The sequence below is a fragment of the Microcaecilia unicolor genome, chromosome 8 (genome assembly GCF_901765095.1).
Source record: "Microcaecilia unicolor chromosome 8, aMicUni1.1, whole genome shotgun sequence".
Classification (NCBI taxonomy): domain Eukaryota; kingdom Metazoa; phylum Chordata; class Amphibia; order Gymnophiona; family Siphonopidae; genus Microcaecilia; species Microcaecilia unicolor.
In genome coordinates, this window is record NC_044038.1 from 111,589,553 (window position 1) to 111,602,901 (window position 13,349).

General features: G+C 46.8%; 1 protein-coding gene across 1 annotated transcript in view; it reads right to left on the reverse strand.

Moving 5' to 3' along the window:
* Positions 1-13,349, reverse strand: part of KCNMB1 (potassium calcium-activated channel subfamily M regulatory beta subunit 1) — an 87,812-nt gene that overhangs the window by 11,584 nt on the left and 62,879 nt on the right. Inside the window, 1 exon segment of the mRNA XM_030212230.1 lies at positions 10,528-10,723. Within this exon segment, the coding sequence (XP_030068090.1) occupies positions 10,528-10,723 (196 nt within the window).

Here is a 13,349-nt window from a genome sequence, read left to right on the forward strand (position 1 = left end):
ACATGGCCTCTAAGCAAAGGCTGGTGAAGTTGCCCTTTTGGGGACTTCTGTTATTTGGAGAGGAGTTAGAGGATTGTTTAAGACCTGGGGAATGCTAAACCCCAGCGGTTACCTGAGGATAGGCCGCGGCCTTCTTCCAAGGGTCAGGTTGTTCCCTCCTTCTCTAGACCTCGCTTCCGTGAAGCTAGAAGGTATCGCCCGGGGTGCTCTGCTGGCTTTACTCAACGTGCCTGTTTTCAGCAGAGGAATTCCTTTCGCTTGGACAAGCGATCCGCAGCGGCCGTTGCTAGGCCTGGAGTTCAAGGGCGACCCTCTCAATGATGGTGTGTCGGTCCACTCCTCCTTTACAGCTGTAGGAGGACGTCTTTCCCTCTTTCTAGAGGAGTGGACCAAGATTACCTCGGATCAGTGGGTCCTGGACCTGATCAGAGAAGGTTACCGATTGGAATTCAATGCGCCAGTGAGAGATGTGTATTTGGACTCCCGATGCGGTACTGCCGTAAAACGGGTGTCGGTAGAGGAGACCCTACAAGTCTTGTTGCACCTTGGGGCGGTGATCCCTGTGCCTCCCGCCGAATACGGCTGTGGTTGTTACTCTATTTACTTTGTGGGGCCACGAAAAGGTGGGTCTTTTCGGCCCATTCTCGACTTGAAGGAAGTCAACAAGTCTCTGAGAGTGCAGCATTTTTGCATGGAAACCCTGCGCTCTGTCATTGCGGCGGTACAGCCATGAAAGTTCCTCACGTTTCTGGACCTAAAAGAAGCTTACTTGCACATACCTATTTGGCCCCCGCACCAACGGTTCCTCCGATTTGCGGTGTTGGAAAGACATTTCCAGTTTTGGGCCTTGCCTTTTGGCCTCGCCACAGCTCCCCGAACCTTTTCAAAGGTAATGGTGGTAGTAGCTGCCTTTCTCAGGCGAGAGGGTATCTGGGTTCACCCGTACCTAGACAACTGGCTCATCAGAGCGGACTCTGCAAAAGAGAGTCATCATGTTACAGCCAGAGTGGTCTCAGTACTGCAATCTCTGGGCTGGGTCGTCAATATACCCAAGTCACCTGACCCCCTCAATCTCTAGAATATTTGGGGGTCCAGTTCGACACGGCCTCGGGGTTTGTTTATCTACTCGACCAAAGGCGGTGCAAGCTTCAGAATCAGGTCTGTCTGCTCCTGAGGATGCCTCGCCTGCGAGCTTGGGACATTGTCCAGCTGTTGGGGTTGATGATGGCCACCTTAGAAGTGGTGCCATGGGCGAGAGAGCGCACATGAGACCTCTGCAGATTGCCCTGCTTCAACGTTGGTCTCCGATGTCCCAGGAATATCAACGCAGACTCGCGTGGCTCCCTGCAGCCCGACTCAGTATGGAGTGGTGGCTCTCAGACAGCATGCTGCGGCGAGGAATGCAGCTAGCGCTTCCCGATTGGTGCCTGGTGGTAACGGATGCCAGCCTAAAGGGCTGGGGAGCACATTGCCAGGGAAGTTATGCCCAGGGTCTATGGACACCCGAGGAAATGGGGTGGTCCATCAATCGCTTGGAACTGAGAGCGATATTTCAGGTGCTTCTGGCCTTTCACAAAACCCTGGAGGGGACTGGCTGTCAGAGTTCTGTCGGACAACACGACAGCAGTGGCCTACATAAATCGACAAGGCGGCACTCAGTGCAGAGCGGAGGCCGCTCTAATTTGCCACTGGGCCGAGCTACATCTGCAGCTTCTGTCAGCAACTCAATAGCAGGTCAGAGCAACGTGCAAGCCGATTTTCTAAGCAGGCATCAAATCGACCCAACGGACTGGGAACTGGCAGACGAAGTGTTCCTTCAGATCTGTTCCAAATGGGGAAAGCCCGTAATGGATCTTATGGCCTCAAGCACAAATGCCAAAGTCCCGTCCTTTTTCAGCAGACGGAGAGATCCTCGCTCGGCAGGGTTGGATGCCTTGGCTCAACCCTGGCCTCCGGGCCTCCTGTATGTGTTCCCTCCTTGGCCCTTAATAGGGCGGCTCCTCCTGTGAATTCAGCTACATCAAGGAGTGGTGATCCTCATTGCCCCGGATTGGCCCAGGCGGCCGTGGTAGGCGGACCTCCGGTGGATGCTGGTGGAGGCTCCCCTTCCTTTGCCTCTGGTTCCAAACCTGTTGACGCAGGGCCCGGTGACCATGGAGGATCCATGCCGCTTTGGTCTTATGGCATGGCTATTGAGAGGGCGCAATTGAGAGACAAGGGCTATTCTAACAAGGTCATCTCCACTCTCTTGCAGGCCCGCAAGCGTTCCGCTTCCATTGCCTATGCTTGGATCTGGCGCCAGTTTGAGGCTTGGTGTGCTTCTAATGCGATCACACCCGCGCGGGCTTCTGTCTCGCCGATACTTGACTTCCTGCAGGATGGTTTACAAAAAGGCTTGGCCTATAATTCCCTGCATGTTCAAGTAGCAGCATTGTCATGCTTTCGGGGGACGGTCGCTGGCCTCTCCCTGGCTGCGCAACAGGACATTGCATGGTTTCTGAGAGGGGTGCTTCGGCTCCGGCCTCCCGTGCGGGCCCCTTGCCCAGCCTGGAACCTGGGGCTAGTATTAAAGGCTCTTAAGTGTTCACCCTTCAAGCCGCTGAAGCGAGCTTCGGAGAAGGATGTGACTCTAAAGACAGTCCTTTTGGTGGCCATTACATCGGCGAGACGGGTGTCTGAGCTCCAGGCGCTGTCCTGTCGAGACCCATTTCTGCAATTCTCAGAGTCCGGAGTAATGGTATGTACTGTGCCTTCCTTCCTGCCTAAGGTGGTTTTAGCGTTTCACCTAAAGCAGCCTATTTTTCTGCCCTCCTTTACTAGGGAGGAGTTTCCGGAATCTTTTGGGCAGTTGCACCTTCTGGATGTGCGCAGGGCTCTGTTGCAGTATCTACAGATGTCAAATGCTTTCAGGACCTCTGATCACCTTTTTTTATTGTTGTCAGGTCCTCGTAGAGGGTCTCCAGTGTCTAAAGCCACTATAGCTCATTGGCTTAAGGAAGCCATTTTTTCTGCATATCTGCCATCTGGCCGCCCTCCGCCTGACGCCTTTAAGGCACATTCCACAAGAACGATTTCTTCCTCTTGGGCTGAGACGGGAGCACTCTCTCTTCAAGAGATTTGTAGTGCTGCTACTTGGGCAAAAGAGAGCTTAGAAGCCCGTCATTACAGGCTGGATGTGGCTGCCAGGAGGGATGCGCTTTTTGGAGCACAAGTGCTTGCGCGTGGTGTTGCTTGTTCCCGCCCTATCCATGGATTGCTTTGATACATCCCATTCGTAATGGATTTATCTGCTGCTGATGACAAGGAAGGGAAAATTAGGGTCTTACCTTGGTAATTTTCTTTCCTTTAGTCACAGCAGATGAATCCATGATTCCTCCCCAATTGACTCCGTTTCGTGTTCAGTTTTTCCTGCAGACATGTTCCCTCATTGGGAGAAGTTGGAAAACAGTCTTCGGGATTTCTGTTCTACTACAGGAGGTTGAGTTCGTCCCTCCTTTGTGTTATTGCTCCTGTTCTGGGGCGTTTGTTCACTGTGAGGAAAGTTCATGTTATGCTACTTTGCGGTTTAACACTGCTTTGGAAGCTTCAAAATACTGAGAGGCAGATGGAGCTAGCCGTCCAGGAGGCACTATGGTTTTCAGTGTTCTCTATCTCCCCCTGCTGGTAGGTGGACACAACCCATTCGTAATGGATTCATCTGCTGTGACTAAAGGAAAGAAAATTACCAAGGTAAGAACCTAATTTTCCCTTCAGCTCGCTGAACTAGCTATAAGGCTACCCATGCACTCTGTAAGGATGTCTATATGGCTACTTTATAAGATGGATGTTCCTCTGCTGACACAGACATCCATGTCCCTTGTTTTCCCCATTCATAATCTGGATGTTTCAGTTTGTAAAATGGATGTTCCTGCTGGACGTGTCAGCAGATCCTGTTCTAAAATACATTTGAAATGGACGTCCATATGTGATGTACTGACTTGGTGTGTACATGTTTGGGGTATCTTTTCTAAAATGTCTCTAATTATCCAAATCTCAGGGCGGTGCATCAGACTGAAACTGAGGAGAGTGTAAAACTGAAGTTTAGCCTAGGGTGCCTAAAACCCTTGCACAGGCCTTACATAAGAATAGCCATACTGGGTCAGATCAATAGAACATGTAGCCCAGTTTCCTGTTTCCAACAGTGGCCAATCCAGGTCACAAGTACCTGGCAGAAACCCAATAGTAGCAGCATTCCATGTTACCAATCCCAGGGCAAGCAGTGGCTTCCCCCATGTCCATCTCAATAGTAGGCTATGAACTTCTTCTTCAGGAACTTGTCCAAACCTTTTTTAAACCCAGATACACTAGCAGCTGTTACCTAATCCTCTGGCAATGAGTTCCAGAGCTGAACTACTCGTTGGGTGAAAAAAATATTTCCTCCTATTTGTTTTAAAAGTATTTCCATGTAACTTCCTAGAGTGTCCTATCGTCATTGTACTTTGGGAACGAGTAAAAAATTACTTCTGCTCATTCGACACCACTCAGGATTTTGTAGACCTCAATCATATCTTCTCTCATCCATGTCGCCATGGGCGTAGCCAAACAGATTTTGGGTGGGCCTAGGGGCAAGAAGTAGGTGGGCACCAAGTGTTCCCTTCCCCCCCTCCACTACCAAAAAAATTCTCAGCTGGTGGAAAAACGCTCCTTTCCACCTTGGCAATCTGCTGCAGGCATGTGCCGGTATTGTGAATGTCAGCATTTGTTGTCCAGTTCATAGAGGCAGTGGGTTCCCAACAATATACAATCCACACTGGTTTGGATATATATAGAAAATTTATTGTATATATATATATATATATATATATATATATATATATAGGTTCACAGCACTTAGTACAGATAAATGTAACAATGCTGTATCTGTTTGTGTGTTTAGATGGAAATCAATGAGATAAAGGTAAGGATAGGGGTGTTCAGAGGAAAAAAAAGAGAGAGAGCCTTGGGGTAGGGCTGAAGGAGAAGGGGGGAGCAGAGCCAGGTACTCTGGGGCTCAAGATGGGGGTGTGCAGAGAAAGAAAGAGAAGCGAGCGAGCAGAGCCATGTGCTCTGACTTATATATATCTAACAGGAACAGAGAGGGATCAAATAACGTCTTTCCTTCCCAGCATTTATCAGCTATTTCCTTTGCAAACTCCAGTTTAATTTCCTGATGTAAGGAAGGTGAGCATTTTCACAGGTTTTAATCTTTGAAGTCCCTAGTTTTAGAGCCTTTCTGTCTGGCTTGCATTGTTCTTAGAGAGCCCTGGTCCCAGATGCCCAGAGAGGACAAAGGTATGTTAAGTAGGGGTACTTGAGAAACAAAAGGGCTAGCAGGCAGCTGGGCAACATTTTGGTCCATCTGCCATCCTCAGGAATTCCTGAGGGAGGGGGGAGCTATCAGAAGCTGGTTTCATATTAATTATTATTATTACATTTGTACCCCGCGTTTTCCCACTCAAAGCAGGTTCAATGCGGCTTACATAATAATATGGATTACAGAGTATTGATAGAGAAAATGTAAGTTATTTATAGCAGAATAAAGGTGGGTAGAGATGGACAAGGGTGAAGGGAGTAGGAGAGGTATGAACAAGGGGTAGGTGAGCATTAGAAGGGGGTAGAGGAGGCGGGAGGGGGGGAAGGGACAGGGGATAAGCATAGGGAAATTACTATTCACCAGGCCTTTAGTGAAAGAAGTAACTAACTTCTTAGTCTCACATAAGACAAGGAGTGACACAGGCTACACATACTGCAGCAGTAGAGAATGACAAGGGAAACAGTTTTTGTTCCCGTCCCCGCAAACTGTCATTCCCATTTGCACAAGCCTCAAACTGGACAATGCTGCTACATTTAGAGTAACTGTGGACAGAATTTATGCATTAAGGAAGCCATTATCTCATTATTTAAAACCTCACTGCATTCCATAAAACAAAAGGAGCAAGTTCCCACATGCAATCTTCTTCTTTTGATGTAGGCACATGAAAAAAAAACGGCTTTGAAAACGGCCAAGGATGGAGCTAGACATACAAGGTCGGGAAGTCTATTCCAGGCATGAGGTGCTGCGAGATAAAAGGAACGGAGTCTGGAATTAGCAGTAGAGGAGAAGGGGACAGACGAGATATTTATCCACAGAACGGAGTACCCGAGTGGGGGGGGGCGTAGGGAGAGAGAAGAGTGGAGAGGTACTTGGGAGCGGTAGAGTGAATGCATTTATAAGTCAGTAAGAGAAATTTGAATTGAATGCGGAAACGGATAGGGAGCCAGTGAAGTGACTTGAGGAGGGCTAATGTTAGCATAGTGACTCTGGCGGAAAAATGAGTCGCGCAGCAGAGTTTTGGACTGATTGAAGAGGAGACAGATGGCTAATAGGGAGGCCGGTGAGAAGCAGGTTGCAATAATCTAGGTGAGAGGTGATAAGAGTGTGGATAAGGGTTCTGGTAGAGTGCTCAGAGAGGAAGGGACTGAGTTTGCTGATCTTATAAAGAAAGAAACAACAGGTTTTGACAATCTGCTGAATGTGAGCAGAGAAGGAGAGAGAGTAATCTAAGTTTACCCCAAGGTTACGAGCTGATGAGACAGGGAGAATGAGAGTGCCATCCACAGAAATAGAGAAAGGGGGGAGAGGAGAGGTGGGTTTAGGGGGAAAGATGAGAAGCTCGGTTGTGGCCATGCTAAGTTTCAGATGACGTTGAGACATCCAGGCAGCAATATCAGATAGGCAGGCTGATACATTGGTCTGGATGTTGGTTGAGGTTACGGGGGTAGAGAGGTAGATCTGGGAGTCATCAGTGTAGAGATGGTATTGAAAGCCATGGGATGATACCAGAGAGCCAAGGGAAGAAGTGTAGATGGAGAACAGGAGAGGACCGAGAACAGAACCCTGGGGGACACCGATAGGTAGTGGGATAGAAGTGGAAGAGGATCCACCAGAGTGTACACTAAAGGTGTGAAGCGAGAGGTAGGAGGAGAACCAAGAAAGAACAGAACCCTGAAATCCAAGTGAAGACAACGTATCAAGGAGTAAGCTGTGATCAACAGTGTCAAAAGTGGCGGATAGATCGAGAAGATTGAGGATAGAATAGAGACCTTTGGATTTGGTCAGTTAAAAGGTTGTTGGAAACTTTTGTAAGTGCAGTTTCAGTTGAATGAAGAGGGCGAAAGCCAGATTGGAGTGGGTCAAGAACAGTTTGAGATGAAAGAAAGTCATGGATGTTTGCTTTTTTGAACATTACATTTGTTTAAATTGTGTAATTGGCAGAGTACAGAAGAAAATTCATTTGTTACTTTTACCAATATTTTCACTGCTTATAGAATCTGGCTTTGTTGGGAGGGGGCTCAAGGTGACTGTGAGGCGGGGTGCAATTCAGTAGGGCGGGGCTGGGTGGGCCAGAGGTAGGGATGGAGGAGATTACCTGCAGTGGAGATGGGTTAGATTTTGGTGGGGATGGGTTAGATATTTGTCCCCATGCAACTCTCTAGACTTTTGGGAAGCTGTACACGTGACGTATTTTTTGTCTACTAGGGGATCTCCGGTGTTTTGGTGGGCTACAGTCACGGGGAAACTTTAAAGTACTTTGCCCACATACCTAGATCTTGTCTTAGTTAATATTTTTCCATTATTTTCTTCTTTGTTACAAGAATTGGAACTCCTAATTGTAGTGGACTTGAACTGAGTAATTTCATTGCTTAATACTAATTCAAATAAGCACAATGCTATCAAAGATGATAGCATTGTGCTTATTTGCATTAGTTTTTCTGTGCAAGTTTTGCTTGATTTGTCTTTATTTGAAATTTCATACATTTTAAAACACATCTTGTCAACAAGGGGAGGGGCTAGGTGGGGCAGGGTGCCCCATCAAACTGGTCTGCACAGGGCCCCACAATGGCTAAGACTGGTCCTGATTGAAAGGTCAGTAGATTCTTTGCAGGTTCCAACACTTTTTATTGGAATAGTATAAGAATTAGTTAAACATATAGGGGTCAATATTCAAAGTGATTTAACAGGCCAGAAATGCTTTCTGGATGGTTAAATCACCTGTTTGAGGCTACTGCCAATTATCAGCAGCACTGAACTGTTAATGCTGCTGAAAATAACTTGTTAGTGTGGAGCTGAAAACCAGCTATTTTGGGGGTGTTCTGGGCGGAGTTGGCACTTGGCTGGTTAAGTGCTGTTATTAGTACTTAACCGGCTAGGTTAACTACATAAAAGTCAGGTGTTAAGCACTGCGTGCGTCTGGTAGCGCTATACAAATGCTAATAATAATAATAAGTTCTACCTTTGTGTGGTAACCCATAACCGGTTAAGTATTGAATATTGCACTTAACGTTCCAGAAGTTCCAGGTTCAATGCCAGCATCTCCGTAAATGTAGAAATTTATGCGAGTGCCTGGACGTGGTCCTTCATTGAACTTCCAGGTTTAACGCTGGTGGCGGTGAAGTAAAACACTGATCGCCGCCGGCTAAACATCGTGTCCATAAGTTGTGCTTCAGATATGACAGTGGTCCTTCAAATCCAATAGAAGAGATCAGAAGCTGCACAGAACCTGGCATTCTTTAAGACAAATATAGCTACTAGACTGCTTCTCTACAATGAAAGTCACTTAAAAAGTTCTGTCGAACATTAGTAAGTCCATTGCAGCCACACTATGCACTCGAATGTTCCATGGGACTTAATTACCATGGCCAGTGCATAGTCTTGAATTTTCATCCAAACCCTCCCCACCTCTCTCTCCCTTAGTCCTCACCCCTGCTCTCCTTCCTCTCCTTTTTCCTCCTCCTCAGAAGTTTCTACTGAGGAAACTGCCCTTCTTCTTTCCTCCTCTAAATGTACTACCTGTTCCTCTGATCCCATCCCCTCTTATCTACTTAACACTATCTCTCCTACTATCATCCCAGTCACCTGTCACATCCTTAATCTTTCACTCTCCACTGCAACTGTTCCTATGGCCTTCAAACATGCTGTTGTCACTCCACTCCTTAAAAAAAAAACCCTCACTCGACCTACTGCCCCATCTCCCTTCTCCCTTTCCTCTCCAAATTACTTGAATGTGTCGATCACCGCCGTTGTCTTGACTTTCTTTCTACACAAACCTATTCTTGACCCACTCCAATCTGGTTTTCGCCCTCTTCACTCTACTGAAACTGCACTTACCAAGTCTCTAATGACCTGCTACTGGCTAAATCCAGAGGGTCTGTATTCTATCCTTATCCTTCTTGACCTATCTGCTGGCTTTCGACACTGTTGACCACACTATACTTCTGGATACGCTGTCCTCGCTTGGATTCCAGGGCCCTTTTCTTTCCTGGTTCTCCTCTTACCTCTCACTTTGTTCTTTCAGTGTTCACTCTAGTGGATCCTCTTCAATTTCCATCCCGCTTTCTGTTGGTGTGCCTCAGGGTTCTGTCCTTGGACCCCTCCTTTTCTCTATCTTTACCTCTTCCCTTGGAACCCTGATTTCATCCAATGGCTTTTAATACCATCTTTACTCTGATGACTCTCAGATCTACATCTCCACCCCTGAAATCTCAACCTCGATCCAGGACAAAATCTCAGCCTGCTTGTCCGACATTGCTGCCTGGATGTCTCAACGCCATCTGAAGCTCAACATGTCCAAAACTGAACTTCTCATTTTTCCCCCTAAACCCACCTCCCCTCTTCCCCCTTTCTCTATCTCTGTTAATGGCTCTCACATCCTCCCTGTCTCCTCGGCTGTAACCTTGGAGTCATCTTTGATTCCTCTCTCTCCTTCTCTGCCCATATTCAACAGATCGCCAAAACCTGTCGGTTCTTTATCTACAATATTAGCAAAATTCGCCCCTTCCTTTCTGAATACGCTGCCAGAACCCCTTATCCACACCCTTGTCACCTCTCGCTTGGGACTATTGCAATTACTTCTCCTGGTCTTCCGCTCAGCCTTCTCTCTCCTCTCCAATCTGTCCAAAATTCTGCGGCACAACTTATTTTCCACCAGAATCGTTATACCCACACTAGCCCACTCCTCAAGTCTCTTCACTGGCTCCCTGTCCGCTTCCGTATACAGTTCAAACTTCTCTTAACCGACATTTAAATGTATCCATTCTGCAGCCCCCCCATTACCTCTCCACTCTCATCTCTCCCTACATTCCTCCCTGTGACCTCCGCTCGCTGGACAAATCTCTCTTCTTGTCCCCCTTCTCCTCCACTGCTAACTCCAGGCTTCGTTCCTTTTTTCTCGTGGCACCTTATGCCTGGAATAAACTTCCTGAGCCTGTACGTCTAGCTCCATCTCTACCTGTTTTCAAATCTATGCTGAAAACCCACCTTTTCACTGCTGCTTTTTAGCTCCCATTACTTCCCTCACCCGTAACTGTCTTGTCTATCTGTATTATTTAGATTGTAAGCTCTTTTGAGCAGGGACTGTCTTTATATCAGGTGTTCAGCGCTGCATGTGTCTGGTAGCGCTATACAAATGCTAATAATATATACACCAATATAATTATAATTGATGGTTTGCTTTATTCATCTTCTAATACCTTTGGGTTAAGATCCAGAGTGTCCTCCATGTGATACAGCTTGAGTATTTCTGTCGAGTGGTTAACATTGACAGTGACTAGTAAGCACGGGTACTGTGAGGTTTTACAAGGGCTTTCTGCAGGGTTGTAGAAACACTCTATCACACCGGTGATGCTTGCTTGAACTAGTCTGCAAGTTTCTTTTTGTGTCCAGACACTGTGAAAGCAAAACAGCATATGTAAAATATATTCAAGGCACTAAAGGATGAGGTAAATTCCTGCAGAAGTCAGATGAGAACTAAAGAGGAATCCAAAGGACAAAGGAAGACAAATTAATTGAACTGTTTAGTATAGGAAATCATACACTGGAATATTTACAAGTTTTTCTTTTTTAAATTTTATGTTCCTGTGTACTTTTAATATTGTGGGTAATATACATCCTGTTTGGAATATGTAAAGATTCAAATATTAAATGAGAATGTCTTCATAATTTTCTTCTAGCAAAAGGTTTTTATTACTAACATAGTATTTTAACATAGGGGCCCTTTTACTAAACTGTTAGGTGCTGTGGGGGCCCTGATTCTATATATGGTGCCTAAAAAATTGGCACTGAAATTGGTGCCGACTTAAGTGTATTCTATAATCGGTGCTTAGATTTAGGCACGGATTACAGAATATGTTTGGTTGATATTTCAGCGCCTAAATCTACATGCATCTATTTACACCAACGAAAATGTGGCATAAATCCCAGCACGTAGATTTAGGCGCACTGGGCCATATTCTATAAGTAGACATGTAAATTTTGGAATGCCCATAAGCACGCCCCTTTTTGGTTAACATCATTCTAGAATATGCTTAGTAAGTTGTGCGCCTAAATTTTAATCAGTGCCAATTAGTGGTCATTATTGCTTTGTAAGCGCTGTTATTAGCAGCTTATTAAGCCAATTGAGTTGCACGCATTGTTATAAAAACTGTGCTGATTGCAGCATGGATCTCTAGGCACGCTATATAGAATTCAGGGGTGTGTGCCTAATGCAGCATTAATAGCCTAACCGGGGATGTGCTAAAGTGTCCTGCTTAGTTTATCCATCTGCACACACTAAGAGGGGGTGGGGGGGGGTGGATCCTATAAATGGCGTTGACAAATTGATGCCAGAAAAAATCAGCGGTAAGTGCAATTTTATAAAGGGTGTTCGCTCTTTATAAAATTCTGCTTAGTGTTGATTCCCTTCCCTAACGTTTGGTGCCAGACTTACACTTGCTGAAACCTGGTGTAAATGCTGGCGCCCAAGTTAGGCGCGCTGAGGTAGGTATCTGTAAGAATGCGCATAACTTTTTGTAATGCCCATGTCCCATTTTGCATATTAGAGTTTGGCGCCCTGCCTTACAGAATAGGGTGCAGTCATTTTAATGGATGCCAATTAACATCAATTGGTTTAGCACCCAATGATTGGCGTTAATTGGCTCATCCAATTAATTTGCACATTGTGATAAACACAGGGACTGCCCTTACATGAGGAGGCCGCCAGAGGGCGCTCTCCCATTGAAAACCTAAAAATGCCCATTCTGGCCACTAGAGGGAGCCAAAGAGTATAGTCCATGGTAGTGACCAGAAGGAACGGCTAGGGGGTGATCGTGTTATAGGACCTGTACTTCCCTGGGGAGGCCACCAGGGGGACTCTCTGAGTGGAAGCTGGAAAGGTGGAGAGAGTTCTGGGTGCGGACCTTTCTGGAAGCAGGGGGAGAGGCCTAAAGACAGGTGGGATGGATTAATGGGCACCATATAAAAGCATCCTCCTAGCCAAGGGAGTGGAGAGAAGATGGGGGAAACCTGCAACACCCAGAGCCTGAGGATTACTAGCAGGAAGACTGAAGAAAGAGGCCTGCTGAAGTAGAGCTCAAGAGAAAGGTCAGGAGAAGGTTCCCTCCAAACCCAAAGAGGTACTTACCTGGTGGGGACCAGGCACTGGGTACTGGGGTTATGAACAATTGCTACTGAAGTGTTTAAGTGAACAAACAGCCGTGGGGTGGAGGATAGGACCGTAAGGTTAATGTGAATAAAGAAGGTCCTATCCAGGGGAGGAGGCTGTTATATCCTGAGACCCAGATGTCCCCAGTAAATGGTCTCAGGGGGTGAATCACAGTAACAGATTAATAGTGGGCAAGCCAGGTTCCCACAAGACTGTAACCTAGCTAATAAACTGAATTTACATGCAACCAGCTAATTTGCATATTTTTGCAAGCAGAGGAAGCTGTGCTATCTTCCAGAGAAGGGTGACCTGGGGGCCCCACCAGAAGAACTGGTAAGGTGGGTCGGTTACCAGGTGATACAGCAGGGAGGCCGGGCCAGGACTGCAGGTTAAGGAAGAGGTCACCCTGAGGGAAAGGGGAGGACCAAACCTAGAGGCCTGAGTCAATGCAGTCACAGAGAAGTCTGGTTTCAAGGTGGTTCCCTGAGGCAAAAGGCTGGTGAGGCCGGGCAGGAGCCACTAGAGGGCCACTGCACACCAGAGAGCACCCCTGTGGGGGGGGGTTACAAAGGGCACTAAGGGAACCTTGTTGTTGAATAGCCCCCTGAAGACAAGGACATCAGAGAATCCCTGCTACACTTGACAGTTGAATAACAGTGTCTGAAAGTTGAAACCAAGGGAAGAGCAGAGGGTTGGTGGGACCCAGGCAATAATTTTATCCCCAGGGAAGTGTGCAGAAAGGCCCACTGACTACAGGCGGGTTCTGGGGGACTAGAGAACTCAAAGTGAAGCTGAGTGGAAAAGGCATCAGTCTCCAGAGGAGGTCTCTTGTGTGGGTAAAGACAGACAGCACGGAGAGGTGCAGGTCGAGAG